Source organism: Mauremys mutica, chromosome 1 (genome assembly GCF_020497125.1).
Source record: "Mauremys mutica isolate MM-2020 ecotype Southern chromosome 1, ASM2049712v1, whole genome shotgun sequence".
Taxonomy (NCBI): Eukaryota; Metazoa; Chordata; order Testudines; family Geoemydidae; genus Mauremys; species Mauremys mutica.
In genome coordinates this window covers 63,307,845-63,323,017 of record NC_059072.1, presented here as the reverse complement: position 1 = coordinate 63,323,017, position 15,173 = coordinate 63,307,845, and the positions used below count along the sequence as shown (strand labels likewise).

The window sequence follows — 15,173 nt, the reverse complement described above, 5'->3', positions numbered from 1 at the left end:
CAAGGATTTTTTTTAAAGCATGTAGCATAGTAGGAAAATGGGACTTTTGAAGAGAGTCCTTTCCTATGTTAAGACTTCTGTTTAAGAGTTACAGGAGAAAGGAAGCAATGCCTTTGCACCAGGTGGTAATAAAACTGCTTATTATACTATATACATTAATTGTGCAAGAGCTGTTTAGTACAGTGTAATCTAGACTTTTTAGTGTCATTTCACTTTCTCAGAGTAATTTTTATTGCCCTTTCAAGGCCTTTACTGCTCGAACAAATCTACTTGGTGACCATCTAAGTTGTTCCACTACTTGACTATACTGATTCAAGAAAAAAAGACTTGAGCCCTACTCATCCAGCAAAGGAAAAAGAGAGATTATGCAACAGAGCCATCTCCAGGGTAGACTTTTGAGTCAGATACAGCGTGAACTTTACTCACTACTGAAAATTGGCTGAGGGTGCAACTCTGGTGGCACTAGGCTCTCTTGAGATGATCACATACTGAAATGAGCAGCCCACAGAATCAGCTGATCTTTTTGGTCCTTCTATTTTCTGCCTATAGAAGTTTCATCCAAGAGGGGAACACAAACAAGCGGCAAAGAGTTCTTTGGCACCTTATAGACTAACAGACGTATTGGAGCATGAGCTTTCGTAGGTGAATACCGACTTCATCGGATGCATACGACGAAGTGGGTATTCATCCACGAAAGCTCATGCTCCAATACGTCTGTTAGTCTATAAGGTGCCACAGGACCCTTTGCCGCTTTTACAGATCCAGACTAACACGGCCACCCCTCTGATATTTGACAAACAAGCAGGAGATTTACCTTGCCCTTCAAAAATCCTTCTCACCTTAATTGACACCTCCCCTTCCACACACTCCTTGCTTATTTATGGAAACAAATATAGGTTTATCAAAAAGATATTTTGAAAGGCGACAAATATTTTTTAAAACCTGTGGTGAACCCTCTGACCATTGGCTGTTGCTGTTGCTCTAGCTGAAGCTGAAGAAGGAGCAGGGGAGACAGAACATACCGAATCATTTTCGCTCATGTTGCAAACTCTGCATTCAAGTAGTCCTCGTCTTAACATTTATTAACCACTCACATTTGTAAAGATGTTTCATGAAAAAGAGTTCACTTTTCATTGGTGTCACCTCTTCAGAATAAAGCATTTTGAGTTAACATAGATGCTTTTTGTACAGATTGCTTGGGAATTTATTTGCCATAGAAGACTGAAAATTGCAATCTTAAAACCAACTAGAAAGACAAAGCTTTGTCTGGACAAAACACAGTTCCACAGACTTAAAAGCCTGACTTCATAAGAATTCACAGCAAGCAACTGTTCAGAACAAGCATTTGTTTTATTACTACTTAAAGTGTACCTAATTCTATTACTGAGGAGGTGAAAGAAAATAAAGGTGGGGAAAATCTCACTAATTCTATGGCACAGATTGAGTCAGGTAAAGCAGAAGTGACTGTAGCACAGGGGTAGGCAACCTATGGCACGCGTGCCGAAGGCGGCACACAAGCTGATTTTCAGTGGCACTCACACTGCCCAGGTCCTGGCCACCGGTCTGGGGGGGCTCTGCATTTCGATTTAATTTTAAATGAAGTTTCTTAAACATTTTAAAAACCTTATTTACTTTACATACAACAATAGTTTAGTTATATATTATAGACTTATAGAAAGAGACCTTCTAAAAATGTTAAAAGGTATTACCAGCACGCAAAACCTTAAATTAGAGTGAATAAATGAAGACTCGGCACACCACTTCTGAAAGGTTGTCGACCTCTGCTGTAGCAGGAGAGCAGAGACTATGAGGAGTCTACTCTGAAGCAACATAGTGGGGAACCAGGGCCAATATGTCCATAATGGTAGAGTCAACATTATAGGAGCAAGCTGAATTTTTTGTAAGTTGAGTGCTTGAGTTTTCAACCTTGAAGTTGAATTATCCCTACGGTTTTACATTTAGTTTCCCTGTTTGAATATATATGGAAAGAAATCCAGAGTTATTTGGCTTAAGGAATTTACAAACTTTGGAAGTTTCACAACTGCGGAAGACACACAGTATTCTGGGCATTTGAGAAAAAATTATGAGCAACTGGCAAAAGAAATTAGAATAGAATTAATAATTAATCTTAAGATTCCATATCCTATACACAGGCCTATTTCTGAATCTATTTTAGTCAATTGGAGTGGGTCCACTTGCTTAAATGGGAGGGTTGACTTCCAATGAGACCTAGGTTCCTAAATCACTTTTGCAAGTGGGGCTTAAATTCCTAAGTCATTTGAACACTTTTGAAAATTCTGCCGTCAACAATTAATGTTAAATTTGACTTACCTTAAAATGACAAGAAACTACCAATTTTATTTTTTAAATCCACTGTAGCCAAGAAGTTTACCAATAAATCAACAACTCTCTCTATATATCCTTAATCTTATTACTCTATGACTCTCCACAGCTTTTTTCTTTGTAGTAGCAATTTGCAATGTCATGAAAGGGGGTATGTTTTTCTTCTTATTTTAGCTTAGCTGACCAACTTCAAACTGAAAATTGAAAAGAAGTAACACCAGCAGACAAGACTTGCCACAGGAACAGAAACATTAAATGCTGCTGAATAGTTTTTGAATCACCATCCAGCTGGTCCCTTACGTTAGTGGTAATTTTCTGCACTGCAAGAGATGCTTTTGATTTCTATATCTGCCTGATTTATTGTTGTTTAATTGCAGTTCTGCTAGCTAGTTAGGGAGCCATGTTGATAAGATCTAAAGGCAGTTCCACTTAACCATAAGGCAGGTAGTCATACAGAATGCTTTGTAGATGGGTATAGGCGACTAAGATGGAAAAGTTTCAGAGTAGTAGCCATGTTAGTCTGTATCCGCAAAGATGGAAAAGTTATCTTCAGGGCCCTGACAGGGACATGGAGCACCCTTTGAAGGGGGGAAGGAGGCAGGCCTACAGTTTCTCCTACATTCGATTTAAAAATTAGAAGCATGCTTCACATTGCAAATCAATGTTTATTTTACCACAGAACCATTATAATCTACATGGTGAGCCACAGTGCATCTTCCCTATCTATCCATACATTACAAGAGCACAATTTTCAAGGATACATATTTATACATCTGTTAACCACTTTGTCCCCATTATTTAATTTAAAGAATTAAACTATTTAGAAACTCTTTTGGACACATATACACACACAACAATCAATAAATTTTTTTTTCAGAAATATAAAGTGCTAATGGTACATCATCGTTTTTTAGTCCCGCTGTTCCCGTTGGCGGACTTGTTGAAACTTTTACTCATTTGTGGAAAGTGCACTGTTGGAGTTCTTTCAGTAGGGCCATATAAACCTAAATTGCGGGCTGCAGTTGACTTTCGAAGGGGTTTGACGCTGGGGAAAGGGCTAAAGACTTGTAATTTAGGATTGCTGGCTTGCGAAGATTTAGCCAATGTTCCACTGTCACTGGATAAATTAGGTGATTCTGATAAGTGTGTTGGGCAGGACTGATTGGACATTGGCTCAGCATCAGGTTTGTTATTTTGGGTTAGTTCCAGTGCTTCTAATTTCAGCTGAACCACTGACATATTTGCATTGGTGTCCTTGTAAAGTGCCTCAGTTGACTGTCCATCAGCTTTCCGAATAGTCCTGTTATCCAAGCCACTTCCGTCTCTTTCCCCCAAATCAGAATTGCTTGGAGGGTCCTCCTTTGCACTGCAGCTATTTGGTCTGCAGCCTTCACTCTGCTCTTCTATGAGTCCTATGGTATCCCCATAGCCCAGCTGGCATTTGGCTCTAGCTATGTTCTTTCGATGTACTCGGATGTGAGTGCGCCAGGGAGAGTTGAGTTTCGTTTTAAGATCTTCATGGGGAATGGGTGACATTTTGCCCCCTGTGTGACTTGGGATATGAATGACCGCATTCTTGGCAGCTCTATTAGTCGCCCTCATCTTCTTTCCTAAAAGAAGGTGGTTTATCACTGGAGAATGGTTTACCTGAGAGGGGAGAAGACTGGTAACTGGCCCTTTGTCTGAAAGAAAAAGTTAAAAAAAAATTACAGTCTTAAAGAACAAAAACAAATCATTACATCAGTGATCACCCACGAATCAAACAGTCGCGATGCTGTTTCTTGTGATGATTTGTAGGACTGACCCTAGTGGAAACTGAATTCCTCTAACACTGTAGTGTATCTTCAAGTCAAAAACAGAGAGAAAAAGTATGGCAAAAGCTTTCCCTCATCCCACCTCCTTTCTTACTGTTAATTCCTAAACCAGTAACTACTACTAAGATAATAGATATCTGGAAACTGGTTCCATCATTTTAGGAATTGCAGGTGGGAGCATGACAGGAGGTGGGACATTGTGAAAATGTGGAAAGTATTGCCAATATGATTTTGCTTTGTATTTGTTTAGAGCTGAGCATAGCCCCGCACAGGGCTTTTTACTCTTATAGGGTATCTATACCTGCTACAATACAAAGGTTAACATTAACCTTGGCCTTAGCGAGTCCCTCATCTCTTAGATTCTTCCTTCAATAGCGAGAGGCAATTCAGTCTCTACACTAGGTCAGTCACACAGGCCTCTCCTTGAGCAGAGGTCTGGAAAATGCACCAATTTATTTTTAATAGACATCTGTCCATGCTGAACTGGAACCAGGACAAACTAGCTTATTAATTTCATCAGAACTTCCGATTTTACCAGAGTGACAGACTCAGAATTAGTGTGTTAAAACTATAAATTAGCCCATTAATCATGATTAGCAAAATCAGAAAGGGTTTGGCAATCATTGGAAATGAGGATCTTACTATTGCATTGTTTCAGTTTGGCCAGAGCTTCTGTTTGCACTCGATGCATCACCAGTATTTTAAAAATCAATATTTTTTTCCCTTTCATGTGAATGTAACAATCATGAAACCTGCTGGACTGACTGTTCTGGGGACTAAAACCTCCATGTACAGAATAGGTATAGCACTAATGGAACAAACTTTCCCACAGTGGCCAATCAACGTGTTTCAACTGTGACATGGAGGGACCACCTCTAGCGGTGAGATGGGAGTTTAGTCTCCAGGCCTCACCCTGTCTAATGATGCTGCCCCCATGGTTGCCAATCGGTGACAATTGTGGTAGTAGTTTTTATCATGTGGATCTCTCTCCATGAGGAAATGGACTGGGAACAAACTCATTTCCCACATACTCACTACCATCCTGGACTGGATTTGAACTGTCAATCTTGGAGCTACAATTGACTATTTGGTGGCGCAGTTCCCTTGACTTCAACAAACTGATTTAAATGGAGCTATGGTAATTTACACCAGCTGAGGATCTACCCCTTGGTTCTTAAAAGTATATTATTGTCATTTCTTTAACAATGTATAAGTATTGTCAAGTCCAAGGATGCCTCAGATTTTAACACGTTCAGCAGTGAAACCAATGTGATATACCCAGATAGCAAAGACATCTTTAGATACCATTATTCAGCTGGTCCCTGGGACCTAACAAGATCCCAGGGTCGTCATCTTCAGACCCTGATAAAAGAAAAACAAAGAAATCATCTTATATACGATTTGTTTGTACAAAATTGCTTCTGCCATATCACTAATGTATTGCAAGTTCATTCATTCTCTTTTGTCCTCTCTCTACATATGAATAATTTAAAGACACAAAAAACATTTTTGCCTCTCTTTTCAGATAGTGAAGTTGGCTTGTAAAGAATAAAGGGGAAGATCATGTTCTGATACATTACCTGCTCTGATATACACCTGGTGAACCTGCTGCTGCTGCTTCTTCTTTATTCGGGAATACTGCCTTTTCAATGCATTAATGTCAGTGGTCATACGCTCCATCATCATACTGTTAAAAGCAGCATGGTATTCGCTTCTACAGGAGTCTATTGCCCCTGGACTTAGTTCAGCAATGTTACTAGAGCCCAAACTCTGTTCTTCATTCTGATCTGTACACAGTCGGAAAAAGCGAGGAGGAAGAATACATCAGAATTTTCTGTGCTCTACTAATCATTAACCAAGGAAATGTACGAGGAAATTACATGCCGAACTCCTGTTATTTTAACTACACTGTGTAATAAAAACAGCTATTATAACTGCATTGTAAGTCTAAATTTTTAACTTAGTATAATTTATTAAACCTTGCCGTACACCTTAAACATATAAACTGAATTTCTTGTTTGCACAAAAAACATACAGAGCAGTCACTAAAGTGGGCATTTCACATGACCAAGTAGTAAACAAAGATTCTCAGTTACAAAGTGATTAGAAGTTGAGGCCACCACTCCATGAACAGATACGTAACTTTGTTACAGTCAAACTAGTCATTTGGTCAAATGAGACTGACTATCTGACAGAGATCAGCAAGGAGGGAGGGAGGAGCACAATCATCAGCCGTGGGGGGAAGCAGAAGAGGCAGGCTGCTAGGGAGTTTGTATGATCAAAGAGTGGCAGAGCAACAGGAGCAGCGCAACTTATTTTCCCAGCTGTTTCTGATGTGCTGCTAAAATGGCAATTCAGAGTCAAAGGGATAACTTATTTCATAGGATGTTTGTTTGGATTAGGTCTAGTTAATGGTTTAACATTCTGAGTAAGTGTCAGTCTGAGGCAGCAGCTGGGGACTTGCAGTCCTCCAGGAAAAGAAAGAAAACAACATCAAACAGAGAATTCTAGCATACAGATCTCGGCAAATACAAGCAGAAGGAATGGTGAAATTAAATCCAACAGAAATAGTTTCTGGTAAAGAGGCAGACAGCATAACTGTAACCATTCCACTTGTAGGCAAAGGCCTGGGAGATCCAAGGAAGAATTTTGGTGTTACCCGAACAATAATAAAAATTAACAATATTATTGGCTGCCAATCAGGGACACCAAGAAGGTTTTTCTTGTAACCACTCCTGTGCATCTCAAGAACTATTGAAAGAAAATAATATAAAACCTGAGAAAGTTGTATCTTTGAGATAAAATGTTCAGAGAGAATCCTCCAGTGGAGATCACAAAAATCAGACTCTAAAGCTATTATATCACATATAGGAAAGCTATTTTAGGTAAAATTTTAGGTTTCTAAAATGTATTAGAATTTTGCTCTCCTTATGAGGCTTGCACAGTAGGACTCATCGTACTGAGTGAAAGATTGGGGGATATGAAAATAGGATCAATGAATTTTTGTATAACACTCTGAAACATATCAAAATAGTTTTCTATAAAATTTGTTATTTACAGAGTAAATGATGGTGTGGAATGGTATAAAGATTTTACAAGGGTGGGGTGGGGATGACCTGCGTAACTCACTCGTGGATTCTGATGCTATATAAACACATGGTAACAAAAATCAGGATTTTTTTTTAAGTTAGAGTCTTAAGGCCATATTTCATTATCTTTGGGATTCTCAAAAGTGCTAAGCACCTAACAGCTCCTATTCAGCTTAGTTTTAGGATTTTTTGGGTAATAATCGTGGCTAAAATCTTTATTCCACACCATCACGTATTGTACACACACAGGCATTCAATTTAGTAGGCAGAATATCTAAAGATTGTACAGCAAGTTACAGAAGATCCACAATGGTCTCTGAATACAATTCAAACTACAACTTTCATAATTTCAATTAACCTGCCGGTGAATGAAGCTCACACAAATTGGACTGCATAATTCAGAATGAACTGAAGTTGCATTTACCTTTGATCTGTTTTTGGTACTTCTGTAGCTCTGGTGCCAAGAGCCCACTGAATGGTCCAAGGCAGCCAACTGCATTGGCAACCGAATCTTCATCATCCAGGTCATTCTCCTCATCACTATCTCTGGTTCTGCCTGGCCTTCTGCCAAATGAAAACAAATGGAAAAGAAAGCAGATCTTAGCTACATCAGTGCATTAATTACTAACTGATCATTACTAAATGCCTTCATCTATTTTAGATGTGCAATGGAAAAAGCAACTGTATTAGCCTCTCTGCTGTACAGACGAATAGTGGCTATATTAGACTACAGGGAATAAAAGATTTTTCTGGATGTATTACAGACTTACCCTGAAACTGAAGTTGATTTTACTGCTGCAGGGAATGGAGTAATGTTGTATGTATATTTCTCCCTTAATTCTGCCAGTTGTGGAAAAGGAAACTGAGCCATGGAATAAACAGTCTAGGAAAAAAATGCACCTTTTAAAATTGTGCTGTTAACAATGGTCCCACTAAAAACTGCAGCACTGTACAGATTTCATAGGCTTGCAGGATTAAACACTGGACATTCACATGTGGAAAAGGAAACGTGAAAGGTCTGATTTTATGATGCAATCGACACTTCCTCAAGGAAAAACAAAGAATGACTCACTAGAAAAATACATAGTCCAAAGAAGAAACATACATAACTGGTAACATGAGAGCTAGTGTATAAGCATATGCCTGTACAATGGTTTGTGTGTCTCAAGGAAATACCTCCTGGGTATATAGGATATTTTGAAAGAGACAGTTTATGAAAATGTGGTTTCTGACACGATTGTTCACTTGCCCTAATACAAGAAGGTCAGATCCTTTCAACTACTGTATTTATTTAGCATCACTTCTAATCCACTCACTGCCAGCAATTTACAAAAACCTCACACACTGATTTACATTAGAAATTACTAAAAAAATTGTCATTAAAACAAAAAGCAAACAAAACATATGGCACGTCACACACTTAGCAAGAGCCTGTAGGTGCTTTTGTAATACAAATAATAATTATAGCAGACTTACAGATGTTGTTTGCAGAGGCGGTGGAGAATAAATACAATGGAACATTTATAATGCATTTTAACCGATGGCACAATAGAAAAGATTGGAAAACAAAACTTATGGAAAGTTACCCATAACAGATATTCTGCTTGTAAAAGCATCGAATTCATTATCTATATTGAGGATGAGAAAGACACTGAATAGTTAATTAGTTTTCAGTGCTCCTCTTTAATTTCTGTTTTCTCCACCTGCCTAGATAATTACAGTTTCTCAATCCTGGGGGTGAAATTCTGCCTCCACTCAAGTCAATACGAGTTTTGCCATTGACTTCAATGGGACCAAGATTTTACTCCTATTTATTATTAATGGATTCCAAAGGGGAGCATGGGATCGGCATTCATGTCATGCTCCCCATCAGTACCCGGCTCGGGCCGGGGAAGCTAATGATCTAATCAGTGGTGGATGAATCCTGGTCATGTGCCACCTGAGGCAAGTTGGGCACATTCAAAGAAGAAGAATGGATTCCAACTACAAAAACCGGTTACTTACCTTCTGTAATTGTTGTTCTTTGAGATTGTTGCTCATATCTATTCCAGTTAGGTGTGTGCGCGCGCCGCGTGCACGGAAGTCGGAAACTTTTTCCCTAGCAGCTACCCGTCAGGCAGGCTGGGGAGCCCCCTGGAGTGGCACCAATATGGTGTTCTATATAAGACCCTGCCGGCCCGACCCCCCTTCAGTGCCTTCTTGCCAGCTACTCCTACAGAGGGGAAGGTGGGTGGGAATGGAATATATATGAGCAACACATCTCGAAAAATGACAGTTACAGAAAGGTAAGTAACCGTTTTTTCTTCTTCGAGTGATTGCTCATATCAATTCCAGTTAGGTGACTCCCAAGCCTTACCTCAGAGGTGGGATCGGAGTCAAGGAACTGCAGATTGGAGGATCGCTCTTCCAAAGGCCCGAGAGTGTTGGATGACAGCATAGTGGGACGTAAAAGTGTCCCACTATGGCAGGCCTGCAGATTTCCTGGAGAGGGATGTGTGCCAGGAAGGCAGCTGATGACGCCTGAGCTCTCGTAGAGTGAGCTCTAACAGCAGGCACAGGGACGTTTGCCAGGTTATAGCAAGCACAGGGACGTTTGCCAGGTTATAGCAAGCACGAATGCACCTGGTGATCCACGAAGATATTCATTGAGTGGAAGCCGGAGCGCCTTTCATCCGCTCCGCAATGGCGACATACAACTGGGTTGTTTTACGAAAGGGCTTTGTTCGGTCTATATAGAAGGTGAGTGCCCTTCTAACATCAAGAGAGTGGAGATGCTGTTCACGAAGGTCAGCATGTGGTTTTGGGTAGAAAACCGGTAGGAAGATATCCTGACACGCATGGAAGCGGGACACCACTTTTGGTAGGAAGGCCGGGTGAGGTCTTAGTTGAACTTTATCTTTATGAAAGACAGTATAGGGTGGCTCACACGTGAAAGCCCATAGTTCGGACACCCAACGTGCGGAAGTGATGGCCACTAGGAAAGCGACATTCCAGGAGAGGTAGAGAAGTGAGCAGGAGGCCAGCGGCTCAAAAGGAGGGCCCATAAGGCAAGAGAGGACCAAGTTAAGGTCCCATGCAGGCACGGGTGGCTTCATTGGAGGATGGATTTTCTCCAGGCCTTTGAGGAAATGCCGCACGACCGGGTGTGCAAACACGGAGCACCCAGCTGCGCCTGGGTGAAACGCAGAGATAGCCATGAGGTGGACTTTAAGGGATCCAAAGGCTAGGTGCTGGTCCTTTAGGAACATCAGGTAGTCCAAGATGCACGGGATTGGAGCTTGAAGCAGGGGCACCTGCCACTGAGTGCACCAGCTGGAAAACCTTTTCCACTTGGCTTTGTAGGTAAGGCTAGTTGACGGCTTGCGACTTTCGAGAAGCACCTGCCTTACCGAGTCCGAACAGGCGTATTCAGCCTGGTTTAGTCACAGATCCTCCAGGCCATGAGGTGGAGCGACTGAAGGTCCGGGTGCAGGAGACGACTGTGGTTCTGAGAGATGAGGTCGGCACTGAGAGGGAGATGCAGGGGAGCCTGGATTGACAGATCCAGTAGGGTTGGGTACCAACACTGACGCGGCCAGGCAGGGGCTATCAGAATTACATCTGCCTTGTCCCGGCGGACCTTGATGAGCTAACCTTGTGTACTAACGGGAACGGAGGGAAAATATAAAGCAAATGACCTGACCATGTGATCTGGAAGGTGTCTGCTATTGAGCCCGGACTGTGGCCCCGGAAGGAACAGAAGGCTGGGCACTTCCTTTTGGTCTGCGAAGCAAACAAGTCGACTCGGGGAAACCCCCAGGTGCGGAAAATAGAATGAATGATATCCGCAAGTATCAACCATTCGTGAGTGAGAAAGCGCCTGCTCAAGCTGTCTGCCAGAATGTTCTGAACACCTGGCAGGTACGAGGCCTGGAGATTGATGGAGTTGGCTAAGCAGAAGTCGGGCTTCTTGGCAGAGTGGCGATGAGCAGGCTCCGCCTTGCTTTTTAGGTAGAACATGGCCATGGTGTTGTCTGTTAGAACTGCCAGGCAGTGGCCCTGCAAGTGAAGGAGAAAGGCTTGGCATGCACAGCGAATAGCCCTGAGCTCTTTGATGTTGATGTGCAATGACAGCTCGCTCTCGTGCCATAAGCCCTTCGTTGTCAGACTGCCAAGGTGGGCCCCCCATCTGAGGGCAGATGCATCTGTAACTAGGGTAAGGGTGGGTTGGGGGGGATGGAACGGGACCCCAGCACTCAGCATCCGAGGATCCAGCCACCATTGCAGGGAGTCGAGTATGCACTTCGGGACCGTGACGACCATTTCTAGATTGTTGTGTCCAGGCCGATAGGCTGAAGCCAACCACGTCTGTAGCGGTCTGACCCGTAGTCTGGTGTGCTGCACCATGTAGGTACAGGACGCCATGTGACCCAGCAACCTGAGGCATTGCTTTACTGTGGTGGTGGGAAACTTGCAGAGGCTGGTAATTATGCCTGCTATAGCCAGGCGTTGTGCTTCCGGAAGGAAAGGCCTCGCTTGGTTTGCGTCCCGAACTGCACCTATGAACTCTATTGTTTGAGTGGGTGCGAGGACGGATTTGCTGACATTTACCATGATATCCAAGTGAGTGAACATGTCCATGACTAGACGTACCTGGGACTAGACATCATGGTGAGACCAGCCCCGTATAAGCCGTCGTCGAAGTATCAGACGGGCACACGGTGACGTCGAAGAAAGGCTGCCACAACCACCATGTACTTGGTCAAGACCCGAGGGGCTGTGCACAAGCCGAACGGGAGGGCTGTGAACTGATGGTGCGTCTTGCTTACCACGAAGCGAAGGAAACGTCTGTGAGACGGAGTAACTGAAATGTGAAAGTACACGTCTTTCATACCGAGGGCGGCATACCAGTCTCCTGGATCCAGTGAAGGAATGATAGTGGCTAAGGAGACCATACGGAACTTCAGGTTGACGATGTGCTTGTTGAGCTCCCTGAGGTCCAGAATGGGCCTTAGGCCTCCCTTTGCCTTGGGGACAAGGAAATAGTGGGAATAGAAACACTTGCCCCTGAGCTCCTGAGGAACTTCCTCCACTGCCCCTAGGGCAAGGAGGGATTGAACCTCCTGGATGAGGAGTTGCTCATGAGAAGGATCCCTGAAGAGGGACAGGGAAGGAAGGTGGGAGGGCGGGATGGTATGGAAATGGATAGACTATCCCGTCTCCACCGTGCGGAGGACCCAACGGTCCAATGTGATATGGAACCAGGCATGGTAGAATCAGGATAGATGGTTCAGGAACGGGTAACTGTCCGGGGTGAGAGCTGGTAGTCCGTCCTCGGGCACACCTTCAAAACGGGCGCTTAGGGCCCGGGGAAGGCTTAGACTGTCCTTGACCCTGTCCAGAGAGGGGGGGGGGGCGTGAGACGGTCTACATTGGGAGTATCTGTTTCTCCGATGAGAAAAGTCCTGCCTCGGTCTAGGCGGAAAGGCACGCTGCTAGGTGGTCTGAGGTTTAAATGCCTTTCGTTGGTTAGCCGGGGTATGCATACCTAAAGATTTGATAGTGTTTCTCGTGTCCTTTAAGGTATGCAAGCGGGAATCAGTTTTCTCTGCAAACAAGCCCTGACCATCAAAGGGGAGGTCTTGGATGGTGTTTTGGACCTCCGGCAGGAGACCCGAGAATTGTAACCAGGCATTTCGTCGCATGGCAATGCCAGAAGCCAGAGTGCGTGCAGCCGCGTCCGCAGCATCAAGGGAACCCTGGAGAGAGGTCTGGGCCACCAACTTACCTTCCTCAGCAATGGCCCTGAGTTCCGTATGGGCCTCCGCTGGGAGAAGATCTTGGAATCTGAGGACCGAAGACCAAGAGTTAAAGTTATATCTACTGAGGATCGCCAACTGGTTAGTGATCCTAAGCGAGACATCCCCAGTAGAATAAACCTCTCTCCCCAAAAGGTCTAAGCGTTTAGCGTCCTTTGATTTGGGCACAGGCCCTTGCTGGCCCTGTCTTTCTCTGGCGTTTACTGCATCCACTACAAGTGAGCATGGGACGGGGTGAATGAAAAAGTACTTGTAGCCCCTGGTGGGAACAAAGTATTTTCTTTCTATCCCCTTGGCTGTGGGAGGGATAGAGGCAGGGATTTGTCAGAGAGACTTGGCGTTACTCTGAATAGTCTTATTCATGGGGAGGGCCACCCTGGAAGGCCCCTCTGGGCCTAGAATGTCCACCATCGGGTCCTCTTCCTCCACAACCTCCACAACTTGGAGGTTCAAATTAAGGCCCACGTGCCGAAGCAGTTCTTGGAAGACCCTAAAGTCCATTGGGGGTGGACCAGACGTGGATGTGCCAGCCACAGCCTCATCAGGGGAGGACAAAGACGACTCCACCGGGAGAGCCGCGGCAGGGACAACCTCTTGGTCAGCCGCAGGTATCTCCTCTGGGGCCCCCGGGGTAGCCCCTACCATGGGTGCTGACTCCTTGGGTAGATCCGAATCCGGAGAAAGGCGGCTGAGGGTTGCCTCGGGAGGATGGGTGTCCGAACGCGACAATGGCCGGGCCCTTGGGGGGGCACCTTGGGCCTGATGGTATGCCCAGGGGGTCCAGAATTGCCACTGAGGCTGTCAATTGGGCACTGGGGGGTCTTGTCCAAGGCTTCCTGGTCCTGACCAGGGAATATCCGAAGCCCCTGAAGCTCTCCCCGACCTCCCAGAGGGGGATTGGGACCACGACAGCCAAGGAGGGGCGGTGCGTGAGTGTAGTAACGGGTGCACCAAGCCCTTTGCTAGCTGAGGGTCATAGGGTGACCGGCGCTGTGAAGCCGATCACAATCGAGAGCGGTGCCACGATGAAAGGCGTTGCCGCGAGGAAGAGCGGTGCCGTGTTGTAGAGCAGTGCCGCGCTGTTGAGCGGTGCCGCGATGGGAAGTGGTGCCGCGATGGGAAGCGGTAATAGGCCGTGGACTGGTGCCATGGCGACAATCGGCTCGGGGATTGGTGTTCCATGTGGTGGTGGTCCGTACGGTGCCGCGAGGTTGCTGAGTGAGACCCGGACCTCGAGCAGGACCATGTTCCAGCAGCCGACCGCGACCTCGAGTGGGAGCAGCTCCGAGGGTCAGCACTGCGAGACCAGTGCTGCGAGTCAGATCGGTACCTGGGGTGGTGCCGGGACTCAGAACAACGCCGGGACTCCGAGTGGCATGGAGATGCTGGTCTAGGGGCCGAGAGCCCGAATATCGCCGGCTTGCCCTTAGAAGGTACCGGAACTCAGGCCAGGGCCAGTGCTGGGGCTGTAGTATCGGGGCTGTCATTTCAATGAGGCCTCTAGAGGCCTCGAAGGTATCCAGAGTGGAGGGCAATGTAATCTCCACTTGAACAGAACCCTGTGCTGGGCTGGCATGTTGCTCAGCTGGGGCTGGAACAACTGCTTCGACCCTAACTGGGGGTTCTCCCATAGGCCTGCTTCTTTCCAGCAACCGGGGAATGAGAATGGTGCTGAGGCAGGTATTTCTGGGGCCCGGGAGATCGTCGGTCCCGAGGTGGGTGCAGGATCTTCTGCGGTGCCGGAATCGACACTGCTGGGGGAGCACTGCACACTGAGGCGCTCGGGCCTGCGTCTTGAGAGGGCCACAATGCAGACTCCATGAGGAGTTGCTTGAGACGAATTTCCCTCTCCTTTCTTGTCCATGGCTTGAAAGCCTTACAGATTTTATACTTGTCAGCCTGATGGCCCTCCCCCAGACACCTAAGGCAGGAGTCATGGGGGTCGCCCATAGACATGGGCTTGTTGCAAGACTTGCAAGGCTTGAAGCCCTGGGACGGCATGCCCCAGGGCCCCGCAGGGCAGTTGAAGAGTGCTAAACTGTCCTCAACGATTAACTCCGCTTAACACTACAGAGGAAAAACACTTAACACTAACTATTAACAATTAACTAACAATGATTGAGTTAAGC

At 45.2% G+C, this 15,173-nt stretch overlaps 1 protein-coding gene across 4 annotated transcripts in view; it reads right to left on the bottom strand.

The window, feature by feature from the left end:
- Window positions 1–2,988: 2,988 nt before the first annotated feature.
- TBC1D30 (TBC1 domain family member 30) overlaps window positions 2,989–15,173 on the bottom strand; it is a 95,218-nt gene continuing 83,033 nt past the window's right edge. For 2 of the 4 annotated variants that reach the window (XM_044993259.1, XM_044993277.1), the window contains 5 exons: window positions 8,017–8,129; window positions 7,671–7,810; window positions 5,738–5,944; window positions 5,463–5,519; window positions 2,989–4,025 (listed from right to left, as the gene is read on the bottom strand). In XM_044993259.1, coding sequence (XP_044849194.1) covers window positions 3,244–4,025; window positions 5,463–5,519; window positions 5,738–5,944; window positions 7,671–7,810; window positions 8,017–8,129 — 1,299 coding nt within the window. In that variant the 3' untranslated portion in view covers window positions 2,989–3,243. The remainder of the gene's footprint in view (window positions 4,026–5,462; window positions 5,520–5,737; window positions 5,945–7,670; window positions 7,811–8,016; window positions 8,130–15,173) is intronic. The other 2 variants (XM_044993268.1, XM_044993287.1) reach the window with 1 other exon arrangement.